The 16,215-nt window shown below is 49.0% G+C and overlaps 1 protein-coding gene and 1 non-coding gene across 2 annotated transcripts in view; both read right to left on the reverse strand.

The window, feature by feature from the left end:
- LOC142591491 (neprilysin-2-like) overlaps positions 1 to 16,215 on the reverse strand; it is a 71,885-nt gene that overhangs the window by 50,697 nt on the left and 4,973 nt on the right. The window contains exon 2 of the mRNA XM_075703820.1: positions 137 to 426. Coding sequence (XP_075559935.1) covers positions 137 to 426 — 290 coding nt within the window. The remainder of the gene's footprint in view (positions 1 to 136; positions 427 to 16,215) is intronic.
- On the reverse strand, positions 8,429 to 8,503 carry TRNAS-GGA (transfer RNA serine (anticodon GGA)). Its single transcript has one exon. It is a non-coding gene; the product is annotated as a tRNA-Ser (tRNA).

Here is a 16,215-nt window from a genome sequence, read left to right on the forward strand (position 1 = left end):
GGTTTTCATTTCGGGACTACACGCCCGCATTTCTCGTGTGGTAGCACTAAACAAATGGAAGTTAACACTATCCGGCCGCTCCGAAAACGACAGGTTTATGCGCAGTCGCACAAAACAGCGATCACCGCTTGCTTACCTGATTCGCCACGTGCTCGGCGCTCACGACGAGGCCGAAGCGCAGCTCGACGGCGGTGTGGCAGGCCAGCATCCTGTGCAGCCAGTCACGCGGAGGTATGGGCAGCAGGTCCGCGTGCAGCTGCAAGAACCACAGGGCCAGCTGGTCTAGCAGGCGGCCGCGCATGCTCACCACCAGATCGCCGAGCATCGACAGCAGCGCAGAGTTGTCGATGAACACCGTGTCGTTCTCACCAACGAGGACGCCTGTGCCCTTGAGCACGGACCGAAGGACTTTCTGCCATGTGGCGCCTGCGTGATCCGCCGCGCGAGCACAGGAGGTCTCCTTGCTTGCGAGACATGTGGCGCTAATCGCAAGCACGGCGAATGCTTTTTTGGATGTTTCTGGCGTTAGATTTCTAGTTAAAAAAAGCAAATATTGTTATTACAGGTTATAAAGATATTGATCTTGCCTGTTCTTGCCGGTGTTAAGAACGGCCCAGCTGAAGTGCAAGTGTTGCCAGCCAGTTGCGACAACGGGCGTCAACGTTTCCTAGAGGGCCGCCGCAAACTTCTAGCCACGGCGTCACTAAATTGCCATTGTGACTGAATGAGTTCGGCGGGCCAACTATTCTTACCGAACCCACCAACGCGGACCTGATCTGCTATGAATGGGGGAATTGCCGCGGGAACGTCGTCGAAGGCCCGTTACCACGCGCCGATCAAGACGCAAGACAATGGTTACCGGGGCGCACTGCGAGGGTCCTCTCCGAGTTCTACGAAATCCGTGTGATGTCGGTTTCGGACCGTGAACCTGTGTGTGTTTGCGTGCGCGCGTGTCTGTAAACCGTCCCGCGGAGAGGCGGCGTGTTTACGATGACTGGACGAACGTTTCCGCCACCTTGGAATCGGGGGAGGACCGAGTGTTTATAAGCGGCTGTTGTGCGGATGCTCAGTACGCTTTCTTAAGCAGTCATGTTAGACTGAGACACTCTCTCACGCAGTCGTGTTAGACTACATGCAGTTCATCAGTCTAGCATGACTGCGAGAGAAAGCACGTCAAATACTGTAAATAAACCCATATTCCTCGTTCTCGATGAGAAGCAGTACTTCCCTTCATCAACGTCCTCAGCGTGGATAAGTTGGACGACGGCATGGGCCAGCTACCTTCGAATTCATGCCGGACTCCACACTTGACAACGGATCACGAGCGATAGGATTGAGCCCCCAATCCTGACAACTGGCTGACAGCGGTGAGATGGACTTTGCGACGTGGTGCTGTGTTTTCGGTGATTGCTTGGTTCTTGCTTTGACTCTCTAGGCTTCATTTTGTGGTTGTTCTGTTTAGAACAGCAGGGAAGCTACATTGTTGAGTGTTAGCTAGGTTGTGTTTTCCTAGCTAGATTTAGCGAGCAGGACCAAGGCAGTAAAGCAGCAATCGTGGAGTTAAAGAAACTGCCGAGAGACGAATTGTTGATTGTTGGTGAGGAACTGGGCCTAGATGTACGCAACGAAATGCTAAAATCAGAATTATTGGAGCTAATTTCCGAACAGGCCAGTGAGGAAGAAATTGAAATGGGGTTTGAACTTCTGAAAAAAAAAAGAGAGAAACGGGGCAGAGAAAGAGAAGAACGGGAAAGAGAGAGAGAGAGGAACGCGATAAAGATCGCGAATTAAGAAAAATGCAACTGGAACTTGAAAGCAAACGTTTGGAGTTGTCTCAAGGAAGTGAAGGGGCTCCGGCACGATCAAGTGAGGCAAAATCATACTGCATGGACAGGCTGTTAAGGCCATTTGAGGTCAGGACCGACATAGGCTTGTTCCTAAGCAATTTTGAAAGGACTTGCGAGAAGATGAACTTTGGTCCGAGTACATGGCCACAGCGGCTGCTGTCTATGTTGCCGTGTGAGGCGGCGGAAGTAATCGCCAGACTCAGTACACAGGATGCATATGATTATGCGAAAGTTAAGGCTAGTCTCCTGAAGAAATACTGCCTTTCAGCCGAGGCTTTTCAGCAAAGGTTTAGAAGCACAGGCAAGAAAGATAGCGAGGGGTATCCGGAGCTTGCATGCGGCTTAAAGGCCAACCTAGTCGAGTGGCTGAAAAGCGCGGAAGCGTACGTCAGCAGAGACATGATCATTGAACGCATGTGTCTAGAGCAGTTTTAAAAAAGCATCCCCAAGCTGTGAAAGTGTGGGTGCAAGACAGAGGGAATGTAAACACTGTGGAAAGGGCGGCTGAATTAGCCGAAGAGTACGCAGCGCGTAGAAAGTTGAACGCCGAGGACCGTAATTGGGACAGTCGAAATGGACCGCGGAAACCATTTCCGTTCAAAAGGGGTTCCCAGACTAGACGATCGGAGCCTGTAGACATGGAGGAAAAGCCCGCAGCAAAGAGCGGAGAAACTTAACGGGGAAACCGCACAAAGGGAACAGAAAAGAAAATTCGAACCTTTTCGACCAATCCGCTGTTATAAATGCCATGAACTGGGACATATAGGTGTAAACTGCGGGAAGCCCAGTGTAGTTTTTTCCTACGTAGAGAAAAAAGACGAGAATATGGAACTTATAGGCCCATATCTTCACGACCTGCAAGTTAATGGCAAACCATGCCGAGTGCTAAGAGACAGTGCCGCCATGATGGACATTGTCCATCCGTCTTAAGTGACGGTAGATGACTTCACCGGAGAAGTAGCATGAATCAAACAGGTTCTAGAAGAACCCAGCGTGTCTGCCCATGGCCAAAGTCAAAATCAGTGGACCATTCGGGGAGCTAGAGACTGAGGCTGCAGTTTCCAAATTTTTGTCACTGCAGTACCGTTACATCTTTTCGAATCGTTCGAATCAGTTACTGCGTGACAAAGGGCTTAAACTGGGAGAGGGCATAGAACAGGCATTGACCCGAGGCCAAGCTCGTAAATTCGCGTCGCTTTCGGCTGAAAATCCACAAGCTGCTCCAGCAGAAGCAGAAAAGGGGGATAACTTCAATACCCGAATCCGAGCTAGGCCCGAGGGACAAAAACACAGTTGAGGAGAGCCTGCCAGCTGACCAGCTCAATGAGAGTGTAGCACTAGAGTGTCAAAGTTCAAGCCTGCAGGAAGAGCAAGCTGACGCAATCGCAAGCGAGACAGGGTCGTTATTATCGCCGGCCTTAAAGAACTTTGATCAGCTGTTACGTGTGGACAGAAAGTCACTGGCAGCCGAGCAAAAGAATGATGAGAGCTTAGCTAAATTGCAGCACAGAGCTAAAGAAGGCATTGCTAGGCGCAACGTGACGATGCAAGAGACAGGCGGATTGTTGTATCGGCACTACAGAGATCGAAAGGGTAGGATTCTAGATCAATTAGTCGTACCTACTACGTACAGGGAGGACCTTTTGAGTCTTTGTCATGGAAATCGGTGGTCCGGCCACCTAGGCATAAACAAATCAAAGGAAAGATTGCTTATGGAATACTACTGGCCTGGCTGTTTCAAAGACGTAGAAAACTTTGTAAGATCATGCGACGCCTGCCAGCGCTCGGGTAAACCAGGAGAGACATGGAAAGCTCCGCTAAAGGTAGTGCTCTTAATAACAGAGCCTTTCAGACGACTTGTAACAGACACGGTAGGGCCTCTACCAAAAACAAAATGAGGTTACAGGTACTTGTTTACCATGCTGTGTCCGGCTACAAAGTTTCCAGAAGCAATCCCTCTGAAAGAGCTCATCTCCACCGAAGTAGTAGACGCGCTTCTGACAGTGTTTGCTCGAGTTGGGTTTCCAGCCGAAATTCAGGCGGATCAAGGGTCAGTATTCACCAGCGCACTGACTTCCACATTCTTGCGAAAGTGCGGGGTAAAGTTAATACACAGTTCCCTCTATCACCCTTAGTCAAACAGTGTAGAGGTGGCATTCAGTGCTTAAGCGAGTTTTGCGTGCGCTCTGTTAAGAGCACAAGGAGGACTGAGAGAACTGTCTGCCGGCAACTTTGTTTGCTTTGCGAACGGTTCCACATGAAACGACAGGGTTCTCGCCAGCAGAACTAGTGTATGGGAGGACACTCCGTTCTCCACTAAGAATGTTAAGAGAGATGTGGGAGGAAAGAGGAGACAGTCCTACAGTGGGTGAATACGTGCTAAATCTGCTGGAACGGCTAAGCGCAACCCAAGAACTAGTCGGAAAGAATATGGGAGTAGCTCAAAAGAACGCCAAGTTCTATTACGACAAGAATGCGAGGCTTCGTACGTTTAACGCCGGAGACCAGGTAATGATCCTCAAACCTTCAAGAAATAACAAGCTTGAAGTTCACTGGGACCGGCCCGTTAAAGTGTTGCACAAACTCTCAGATACTAGCTATGCTCTGAAAATGCCCGGTCGCAGGAAGGAGGTGAGGATATATAACTGCAATTTGATGAAGCCGTATATAGAGCTGAGCGCAGTCGTTAACTGTACCATCAAAGACCAGGATGGCACTAGTATAAAGTTTAAGGAGGATAGGGCGACCTCCAACTCTCAAATCGACCTAGAAGTAGTAAAACATTCGGTAAGCTCGCACGCTCTAAGACCCGAGCGGCTAGATGAGCTAAAAGGGGTGTTAGGGGATTATATCGACAGGTTCAGCGATCGGCCAGGTAGAACCGAATTAATAACGCATGAAATAGAGCTGACATCAACCGAACCCGTAAGATCAAAGCCTTACAGGGTGTCTCCAAGACAGAGAGAAATTATGGAGGCAGAGATACAGCGCAAGCTAGAGTTGGGAGTTATTGAGCCCGCTGAGAGTGACTACATGTCACCGCTAATACTGGTAGAAACCCCTAACAAGGACCCTCGTCCGTGTGTTGACTACAGGAAGTTAAATGCAATCACTAGGGATCAGCTGTGCCCGATACCCAATATTAAGGAACGAATTGATGGAGTTAGCGCTGCTAAATACATTTCAACTATAGATCTCGTGCGGGGCTACTGGCAAGTTCCCCCTTCAGAAGGTGGCAGCCGCTACGCCGCATTCATCTCACCTGTAGGCACTTTTCGCCCTCTCGCACTCAGCTTCGGGCTCAAGAACGCGCCGTTTAGCTTCTCTAAGTTAATGGATATTGTCCGAAAAGACTTGCAGGAGTTCGCCCTGCCATATCTTAATGATGTAGCAATGTTTTCGGACAGCTGGGAACAACACGTATCGCACCTCAAACAGGTGTTTTCACGGTTGAGGGAAGCCGGCTTTACGATGAAAGCGGAAAAGTGCAGATTTGGTTGTTCAAGGTTACTTATCTGGGCCATGTTGTCAGCCAGGGCACGAGACAGCCGGCCAAGCTGAAGATAGCTACGACTGGAGAATTTTCTCAGCCGCGCACGAAAACAGACATTCGTTTACTTTTGGGACTTGTGGGGTACTATCAACGGTACATTCCGAATTACTCGCAAATGGCAAGTCCATTAACGGACGTCCTCCGAAAGGGAGCACCAAGCAGCGTACACTGGGATAAGGACAAAAAGAACGCTTTCCAAAGTTTGAAAACGCTATTGATTTCTCGTCCTGTGCTTTGAGCGCCAGACTACAAAAAGGAATTCATAGTTCAATGCGACGCAAGCGACAGAGGTATGGGCGTGGTACTTAGGTCGGCGACAATAACGAGAAGCATCCTATCCTCTATGCCAGCCGTAAACTAAATGTAAGAGAGGAAGCCTGCCTACAGCACTTCTGAGAAGGAATGCGCTTGTTTAGTTTGGGTCACCCAGAAGTTGTCGTGTTACTTGTACGGAGCGAAGTTCATTTTCGAGACCCGACCACTGTCCTCTGACGTGGCTCAATGAAATGTCACACAAAAATGGCCGTTTGCTCCGATGGAGCCTCACTCTCCAAGAGTACAACTACTCCGTTAGATGAATGAAAGTGTGTGGTTTAGTGGCGCAAGGGCCAGATATGGCCAAAGAGCGCCAAGACAGTGTTAGTGATTCCGCGGTGGAATGATGAGTTCTGTGAAGATGTCACTCGGCAGTAAAGGGGCCTAAAAATAGTCGCTGTAATGTGCGCAAAATCTACATGCTATAAAATTATGGCGATGACTAATGACGAATACTATAAACATTAAGATCCATCGTAGAAGAATGGTGCAAAATAGAAAATATATGAGGTGGTAAAATTGCCTGGAGCACTGCTGCCTCGCCAGAGCCCTTGAAACACAAGGGCCTAGAAGCTTGTGCTATACGAAAGAGCTATCACAGCAGCATCCTCTGAAGAGAGGACCCGCTACGAACATGTAGGGCTAATAACATGCAAGACAACATCTTCCAGAAAACTTAGGACTGCGTTGGTGTCAAATAGCGCTTTCGTACCGAGTAGCACTACAGGATGTAGGGGGATGTGCTGCCGGTATGCTAGGGAAAAATGTTTCCTTCCCTCAGATTCGCCTGCCCGACACTCCAGGAGGACGTGGAGGACGGTCAGCCTCTCCCCGCATCTACCACTGGTTGGAGGCTCGTTTCCCGTAAGTAAAACGTTATGTGTGCCAAATGTGTGTCCTATTCTTAGACGACAGAATAGGGCATCGGTCCGGTGTGATTTTGTTACAGGAGGCCAGAAGCCTAATTGTGGCTTTAATACACGCAGCTTATTATTTGTTTCCAGGTCCCACAAGCGTTGCCAGTAGTTTGGCAGTTTCCCTCTTAAGAAAGGCTTCAGGTCTGTGACAGGGACCGAAGAAGTAGGATTAACTGCATACAATGAAATTGATGTGGCCATCTGGTCCGCTGGAACGTTACCCTCGATGCCCCTATGTCCAGGCACCCAGCATATAATCACGTTGGTTAGATATATATGCTTTGCACAGGACAGAGTAGAGCTCATTAATTACCGGATTTTCGCGGTTACAGAATGACCCATCAAGGCCTTCACAACACTAAGGGAGTCCGTACATATAACTGATTTCTGGAGTTTTGATTTCTTTATACGCTTTACAACCGACAATAGTGGGTAGGCCTCAGCCGTAAACATACTGGTTTCCGGATGTAGTACATCGGATTCCGAGAAGGATGGACCGACGGCTGCATAGGACACACCGTCGCGTGACTTCGATGCATCTGTGTAGAACTCCGTGCAGGAGTATTTGTACTGGAGTTCCAGGAAATGCATTTGGATTTAAATCTCTGGAGCATGCTTTGTGACTTGCACGAAAGATATATCGCATTGTATCAGCTGCCACTCCCAAGGAGGTAGCAGTTTGGCTGGATGCATTAGGCGGAGCTCGAGGAGTGGGACATGCATTTCATCACTCAGCTCCCTCACACGCAGCGAGAAAGGCTGTCTTATGGCGGGACGATTATGAAAGAGTGTAGCATATGTCATATCGTTAAAGGTATTAAAACACGGATGTTGAGGATTAGAGTTGACTTTCAGAAAATATGTTTGGCTGATGTGTGTTCTCTGCAGATGAAGTGACCACTCATTTGATTCGGCATATAAACTTTCAATGGGACTTGTTCTGAAAGCTCCAGTGGCCCGTCGGATTCCCAGATGGTGGACCGGATCTAGCATCTTTAGCGCGCTCGGGGCTGCAGAATGAGGCTCTTGTAAAGATTCATTAAACATTTCCTGTCGCTGCCCCATGTTGTGTTGGATAAAACTTTAAGTAACTTCATTGTTTTTAAGCATTTGGCCTTGAGGTACTTTATGTGTGAAATAAAAGTTAATTTAGAATCAAGTATGATGCCTAAGAACCTGTGTTCTTTGTTCACAGGAATTCGCTGACCATACATTTCGATACTGGGTTCTGCAATGAGCCCTTCGTTTCTCGTGAAAAGCACGCAAGAACTCGTTGGGGTTTACTTTATATCCGTTTTCTTCTGCCCATTTGGACACTTTCTTCAAGCCCTGTTCTACTTGCCTCTCACATACTGTAAGGTTGCAGGGTTTAAAACCTATCTGTATGTCGTCTACGTAAACAGAATAAAAAATGGCTGGCGGTAATGAAGCACGAAGCTAGGTTGTTCATTTTCACGATGAAGAGCGTGCAGCTAAGTACACCTCATTGAGGTACACCAGTTTCCTGTATAAAAGGTCGCGACAATGAATTGCCGACTTTCACGCGGAATGTACGGTTGGACAAATAGCTTTGTATTAGGACGAGCATATTGCCACGGATGCCAATTCCCGAAAAGTCTCTCAAGATTCCATAGCGCCACGTTGTGTCGTGCGCCTTCTCCATATCGAGGAATACAGATAGGAAATATTGTGTATGAATAAAGGGAAAATGAGACATCCACCCGTTCGTAGCAATTGCTACAAAGGAAACCCATACGGGTTCCTCGAAAGAAAAGCCTCATAGTTGAAGAAAAATTCGTCCTGGTCCGGGACTCGAACCCGGGACCACCGCCTTTCCGGGGCAGCCGCTCTACCATCTGAGCTAACCAGGCGGCTAGCAGATGGCGGGGCGAAGTCGAATTTGTCGACAACACGAACGGGTGGATGTCTCATTTTCCCTTTATTCATTGCTTCTCTCCACCTTGCGGGTTTCCGCAGAACTAGTACGTCAAATATTGTGTATGTAGAAAGGCGTCGCTAACGTTTCCCTCAATGCGCACAAGGTGATTGGTTGTGGACCGCCCTTCTCTGAAGCCACACTGAAAGTGATGGAGCATATTGTTGAGTTCAAGGAAATGTACAAGCATGCGGTTAACCATTTTTTCAAAAAGCTTACAAAGAATTTGTCAGAGCTATCGGACGGTAACTTGCCGCCAAGGAAGGGTCTTTACCCTGCTTAAGAACAAGGACCACAATCGCTTCTTTCTATGTGGATGGGAGGTATACCGTAGCCCAAATAGCGTTGAAAAGTGTGAGTAGCGTAAGTTTGGTGTGAGTATGTAAGTTTCTGATCATGATATACATGACTCCATCAGGTCCCGGTGCAGTGCTTTTGCATGTTTTCAAGGCAGCTATCAGCTCAGCAATACTGAAAGGCCGGTTATAAAGTTCATTGTCAGGATTTTCGTATTATTGGCTTACATTCTTCTATTGGTTTGTATTTCAAAAAGGATTGCGAATAATGGTTTGAACTCGACACGCTCTCAAAGTGTTCCCCAAGTGAGTCTGCCTGATCTTTCAGTGTTTCACCTTGTGTGTTTACCAAATGAAGTGAATATGTTTGTCGCCCTTTTATCCTATTAACCCTGTGCCAGACTTTGGCCTCATCTGTATACGAGTTGATACCGGATAAAAACTTCTGCCAACTCTCTCTTCTAGCCTGTCGGCGTGTTCGCCTGCCTTGCGATTTCACTTTCTTAAAGTTGAACACATACTCCGCAGTGGGAGAGGCGCGTAGCAACCCCCACGCTTTGTTCTCTTTCTCACGAGCGATCCTACAGTCGTCGTTCCACCACGGGAGACGCCGTTTGCATGCCAAGCCATTTACTTGTGATATACATTTAGTTGCGGCATCTATTATGAAGACTGTAAAATTATCCACAGCAGCATCAATTCCTAACGAGGACATGTCATCCCATGAAATACTACTGAGAGTTCGGAATTTCTCCCAGTCAGCTGTATCAATCTTCCACTTAGGAGCCTGTGGTGGATATTCGTTTTCCTTAGGTGTTCGTAGCAGTATGGGGATATGGTCGCTTCTGTAAGGATTGTTTGTAACGTCCCATACGAGGTCAGGCAGAATAGAAGGAGAAACTATGCTGAGATCAATTGATGGAAAGGTTTTGTTGGCAAGACAGTAATATGTGGGTTCTTTCTTATTCAGAATGCACGCACCAGAAGAGAAAATGAATTGTTCAACAAGTTGTCCTCGTGCATATATACGAGGGTCGCCCCACAGGTACTTGTGTGCATTGAAATCGCCTAGAACAACATAAGGTTCTGGCGATTCATATATACAGGACTGAACTTCATGTTTAGTTAATTTGTAATGTGGGGATATGTAGAGCGAGCAGACAGTGATAAGTTTGTTTAGGAGAACAGCACGAACCGCCACTGCTTCAAGGGGCGTTTGTAGCTGCAAACGTTGACACGCTAGGCCTTTCTGAATAACAATGGCAACACTGCGTACTGTGTACTACGTGGTATTTTGGTTAGGTCTCTTTTGTGCGGGAGAAACATGTGCTCAGGTCTTCGGTGCGCCCCCTCTTCTGAGGGTCACGATCAAGTAGGCGGGGAAATGCGGGTGTTCCCATAGTATTTCAGCTTCTTTTCGGCAGCAATGGCGGCCACCCACCACGGAGCCCAACATGGGGACGCTGCAGGACTTAACGCGTAAGGCTGCAGGCGCCAACCGTTCATTGCCACTATAACCTAATATATTATACCTTGACCTTGAGGGCACATACTCCATAACCATAACCTTGAGGGCACATACTCAAGGTTAACCCTAGCCGCCTAGGAAAATTAGGAAGTGACGAAACAGAAGAGATGAAAGGACAGTAAAACAAAGAAGATAGGAAAGAAAAAGGTTGAAGAGGTGGACAGGAAAAGGCGACTGCCGATTTCCCCCGCGTGGGTCAGTCCGGGGGTGCCGTCTACGTGAAGCAGAGGCCAAAGAGGTGTGTTGCCTCCGCCGGGAGCCCTAAACGGTCCGAACACCCGGCATTGGCAGGGGGGGGACACTCCCCGGTTCCGGTGGCACAGGAAATTGGCGCCATCTCTGTAATGGGCGACGCAAAAATCCGTTTCCCTTGCACGGCCTCGTAGATCGTCGCGCGCACGCGCGCCGATCCAGGTGGCCAAGCCCTTCCCCCCGCTCAACTCCTCTCTCTACGCCCTCTCTCGTAATACCCTCTCAACTCCCTCTCCTTCGACTGTCTACGCGTCCGCGCCGCCGTGCCATCCCCGCCGGCCCGGCTGCTGCTTAGTCCGCTACGTAACGCTTTATTTTTTGTTATCTACTGTAATCGAGATGCGTGCGCTGCTGTGCGTTGACTGACGTGGCTAGTTTCGTCAGTTCTGTGGTCCTCGGTAGCTGTGTGCTTGTGCTCCGCGATGTTTCACCCGTTTCACGACTCGTACCGCTCGTGCATCGTGCAGTGGTGCACAAATACCTCAAAAACAAGTCCTGCAAGGTTGTTCCGGGTGCTTAAAGACAACAGGTGAGCGCTCAGACCCAAGGACATCAGAAGGCGCATGTACACGAATACAGCCCTGTCCATTTGTGTACTCCATGAGGCTCCGGACGTCGTTGCGCCTTGATTGTGCTACACTTGCCTATTCCCGGTAGAGAAAGCTGACAAATAGATGTTCCTCCTCATTGTCACCTGGTCTGTGACTTGTGTTTTTCTGTGCCAAGTCTCATTCTGCAACTTCAGTAACTTGCCCAGCTTTCCATACCGCCCTCAGTGCTTTTTCTGTGTATCACGTTCTACAAACCGACTAACAGCTGAAAAATTACTGTTAGTGTTTGTGTACTATCTCAGTAACCCCCGATGGGAAAACCGCGCGAACAACCTTCATGTGTAGGCATGATACGCTTTTTTTTTTTGCTCTGGAAAGCATGAGCATTGCAAGTGTCCTACGTGCAGATTTTTGCAGTGCGTGTTTATTATACAAGGGAGAGCCCAGTAGGTACGACTTAGTGCCTTAAGTGACGTAATTTTATTGCTAAGCATTGCATTCGGGTAGAAAGAAAAGTCGTGTTGGCCTGTTTTACCTGGTCTTTGATTGAGGAATAAGCCTTTCTGCGAATGTTTTCTATGTGCTGCTGCAAAAGCCGACTATCTTCTGTTCCCTTGCCACCGTTACTCAAGTTGTGGCCAAGTGCAAAATAATGTGATAATGTGTGTTTCAGTTTTTAGTACAATGTTATTTTTTTCTGCCATGTTTTTTTCAATTTGTTCAGCAGTAATGAACATGTCAAGCATTTCATATACTTTCGTGCAGATTTATAAGTAAGCTTTCTTTTGGTATGGCTCTCAATCAAACAATGTTAGCATTTTATTCTATCTTTCAGGTATTTTGCGTGTCATTGTTTTTGCCATTACTAGTGAGTTTTCCCTTTCTATAGTTGTCATGACTATGTCATACACGTCGTACAATTTTCTGCAATATCTTAGTGCACATATCAGGAGCTCGTCTACATTTAGGTCTTGAGGACGTTATATAAAAATCTTGTTTTATATGTGTGTACATGAAATGGCCTTCGCGTTTTCTAGCACTTTCTTTTGTTATTTCACCATCTGTGAACTCTTGTCTTTAGTACTCTTGTATATGTCATGCACCTCTCACTTTTGCTCATTTTTTGAGCGTGTATCACACCACGTTGTAAGAAAAATCTCTTTTCGGAAACGAAGTCAATAAAGCGAGACTAACCATCTGTTGTGTTGGAAGTGGAATTTTTTTTTATGTCCCGGCACATGCTGGTATAATATAAGTATGGGCAAGACTGCGTGCGTGCCAACGCATAGCCCACGGCGCACCACGCGCCAGCTCGCAAGCAATGCCAATGCGCGGCGTAGCGCGCGCATTGCTTGCGAGCTGGCGCGTGGCGCGCGGTAACAAGCGCGCTATAAAAAAGAAAAAACGCGCCGCTTACGGGTAAAAACAAAAAAAAAAGTAAGCGGCGCGCGCGGCATGGGGGAAAGGGAGTGGAGCGGGTCGGCATAATAAAAACAAAAAGGAAAGAAAAACGTTTGGGAGAGGAGGCGCCGCGCGGCTGCTGTTGCTGTTGCCATGCCAACGTAAACAATCATGTGCGCCGCCATTTTGCTTAATGCGTCGCCCATTGGTTAGGGCCGTAACTGAAGGGGACCTTGGCGCTAGCGTCGAAAGAGGGTCTGCTCGAAAACGGCCAATGGGATGTATACGGAGTGTCCCCCCCCCTGGCATTGGTTCAACCCCCAGGATCCCCCTTTCCCCGGACACGGCTAAGCCGCGCACGGCTACACGCGGGAGGGTCCGACCCTCGTGTGCTCGGGTACGTGGTGCCGCAAGACACCAAACGCCTGCTGACGCAGACGCCCCTGCGGGGCTCCGTTAGATATAAGGGAAAGTTGCATAGCAATGCGGATGGTTTGAGCAGGCTAACTTGAATTCTGCGTTTTACGGTCCCGCCTAAATTTTAGGGTTATTATTGTTAATTTTGTTAAGCCAAGAAGATCCCCTCTCATTTAGCAGGATTCCATCCATGATTGCTGAATTTGTCAGCACGAAATTGCTTCAAAAATTGGCATAGCGAAATGCAGCATTTTTTTTTTCTGCAATTATGTTTTGGTTTTTTTTTAAGCCTAGCGGGTCTAAAGTGAAAGCCAAGGTACGTCATCTCGGCGCAGAGCCGTGTTGTAGGGTTCATTTTGCAGTTGCTTGTCCTTGTTTGATGTTTTGGGGCGGCTACATCATTACACAAGTGGTTACTGCGAGCCAGGACATCACTCCCTAGCCACCAGCCCTTCTCTTCCTGCCCAGCGGTTATCAGCTCTGGACAGTCGAGACTTTCCGGGCCATGGAGGCGCTGTTAAGAACGGCCAGCTGAAGTGCAAGTGTTGCCAGCCAGTTGCGACAACGGGCGTCAACGTTTCCTAGAGTGCCGCCGCAAACCTCTAGCCACGGCGTCACTAAATTGCCATTGTGACTGAATAAGTTCGGCGGGCCAACTATTGTTACCGAACCCACCAACGCGGACCTGATCTGCTATGAGTGGGGGAGTTGCCGCGGGAACGTCGTCGAAGGTCCCTTCCCACGCGCGGACCAAGATGCAAGACAATGGCTACCCGGGCGCACTGCGAGTGCCCGCTCCGAGTTCTACAAAATCCGTGTGATGTCGGTTTCGGACCGTGAACCTGTGTGTGTGTGTGTGTGTGTGTGTGTGTGTGTGTGTGTGTGTGTGTGTGTGTGTGTGTGTGTGTGTGCGCGTGTGCGCGCGTGTGTGTGCGCGCGCGTGTGTGCGCGTGTGCGTGCGTGTGTGTGTGTGTGTGTGCGTGTGTGTGTGTGCGTGTGTGAGTGTGTGTGTAAACCGTCCCGCGGAGAGGCGGCGTGTTTGCGATGACTGGACGAACGTTTCCGCCGCTTTGGAATCGGGAGAGGACCGAGTGTTTATAAACGGCTGTTGTGCGGATGCTCAGTACACTTTCTTAAGCAGTCATGTTAGACTGAGACACTCTCTCAAGCGGTCGTGTTAGACTGACGTACTTTCTCTCGCAGTCATGCTAGACTGATGAACTGCATGTAAATACTCTAAATATACCCATATTCCTCGTTATCGATGAGAAGCAGTACTTACCTTCATCAACGTCCTCAGCGTGGATAAGTTTGACGACGGCATGAGCCAGCTACCTTCGAATTCATGCCGGACTCCAATCATGACAACGGATCACGAGCGATGGGATTGAGCCCCCAATCCTGACACCGGGTAGAGTTGCTGATTTGAAGTCCATGAGAATTATAAAACACAAACTAAGAGGAAAACAGCATAATTTCTGTTAAATGCTCCGTAAACGATCTGTAATTAGCGTTGTATGAAAACGTGTGTTATCAGTTGTCGCTGATGCCTCCTGGGGCACACTGTTGCTGTCCACCGAGGTAAACGTGTCTGAATGAGCAGTGAACGTGAGGCAACATATACGAAGGGAGAGAAATTGCATGGTTGCGTACTGTCGGTTGGTATAATAGCTTTTGTGTATATGAGCGTGCAGTGCTGGATCACAGGCAAGGTAATAGAGCTGAATTGAGCGTGTAGCGTCCGAACACCGAATTATGTCGTTGTAGTTGGGCCGATGAAGATGAGGTGTCAACGCAATGTCCATCCAGGCAAGTCCGCAGCTAGATCTTGCGCAAAATCCTTTGCTGGAACGCACGCCGCTAAATCCTCCGCTTACGCGCGTTATTGAACGAAAATACTGCTGACAGAAATCCCAAACTTGTTCGCTGCTTGCCTACGCCGGCTTCCCTCTACCTTCCACTGCTGCAGGCGAAGTAGTGTGAGCTATCGCTCCTAGGTGGCGCCGCCGTCCCACAGCCGATAAAATCCCTCAATAATTTAAAGGTACCGAAAGGCTTTGATCCAGCCGACGACGCCGGCGATAGGCTGATCGGTGACATCTGACCTTGCTCCGCCCCTTTGCCGCCATGAAAGTTCCGGCGCGCCGGGCAAAGTGCGTGCGTTTTGCCTGTTGTGCTATGCACATTGCTGCGATAATTTCGTTCCGGGAGGGCCGGAATGCCTTGTTGCTGTGCGGTTGGGTGCCGTCACCGGACGAAGGATGTGAAGTTATTTTGCATCCCGCACGGCAACGAGAACCTAACCACAAGAAAAGTATGGTTGCACAGAATTGGACGGACGGACTTTGAACCGTCGGTAACTGCACGACTACGCGAGGCAAGTAACATACAACGATACAGAGGTGCGATAGAAAATATACACGTGTGTGTGTCGAGCTGTGATGGTATTTCACTCGCCTGCATGATTGTTGATGGCCGGAGTTTGTGGAGATTATTTATTTTAGTTCGTTATGGGAGCCCGCTGAATAGCTCAGTATGGCCTAAGATGCGAGAGATAGAGAGAGAGAGATAAAACTTATGTCCTTGATGGGGTTCAGGGGTGGCGGGGGTCGGCATACTAACCCCAAATCCCCCCCCTCCTCAGACGGCGGCCAGTCTTTGCTTTCTGGCGGCGTCTTCAGCCATCCGGACGACCCAGAGCTGCTCCTCTAGGTCCAAGCTGAACAGCAATGTCTCCCACTGCTCGGCCGTAGTTATGATACGTTTGTTAGTGCGGGAGTGTTAGTGCGGTGGGTGAGGCTTTGGGGCATTGCCAGACAATATGATCGAGGTCAGCCCGGGCCTCGCACGCTTTGCAAAGAGGGGAGTATGCATCGGGGTAAATGCGGTTGTAAAGCACGGGGTTCGGAAAAGCTCGTGTCTGAAGGAGTCGCCAAGTGATGGATTGAGATTTATTCAGTGTTTTGTGTGCTGGGGGGTAGCATAACCGCTCTCTGCGGTAGTGCAGGAGAATTTCTCTGAACGTGACCATTCGGTCCCGCGCGTGACCGCGATGCAGAACAGAGGGCTGGTCGGGATCGGAAGACGCAGGAGAAGGATGATGCGCCAGGTGTGCGAGAGGTCGGGCGGAATCGTAGGCGGCTTCGTTTCCAGCCAGACCCGAGTGACCAGGGGCCCAGATGATCTGCACGAGGCGTTGCCT

The sequence above is a fragment of the Dermacentor variabilis genome, chromosome 8 (genome assembly GCF_050947875.1).
Source record: "Dermacentor variabilis isolate Ectoservices chromosome 8, ASM5094787v1, whole genome shotgun sequence".
In the NCBI taxonomy this organism is placed as follows: Eukaryota; Metazoa; Arthropoda; class Arachnida; order Ixodida; family Ixodidae; genus Dermacentor; species Dermacentor variabilis.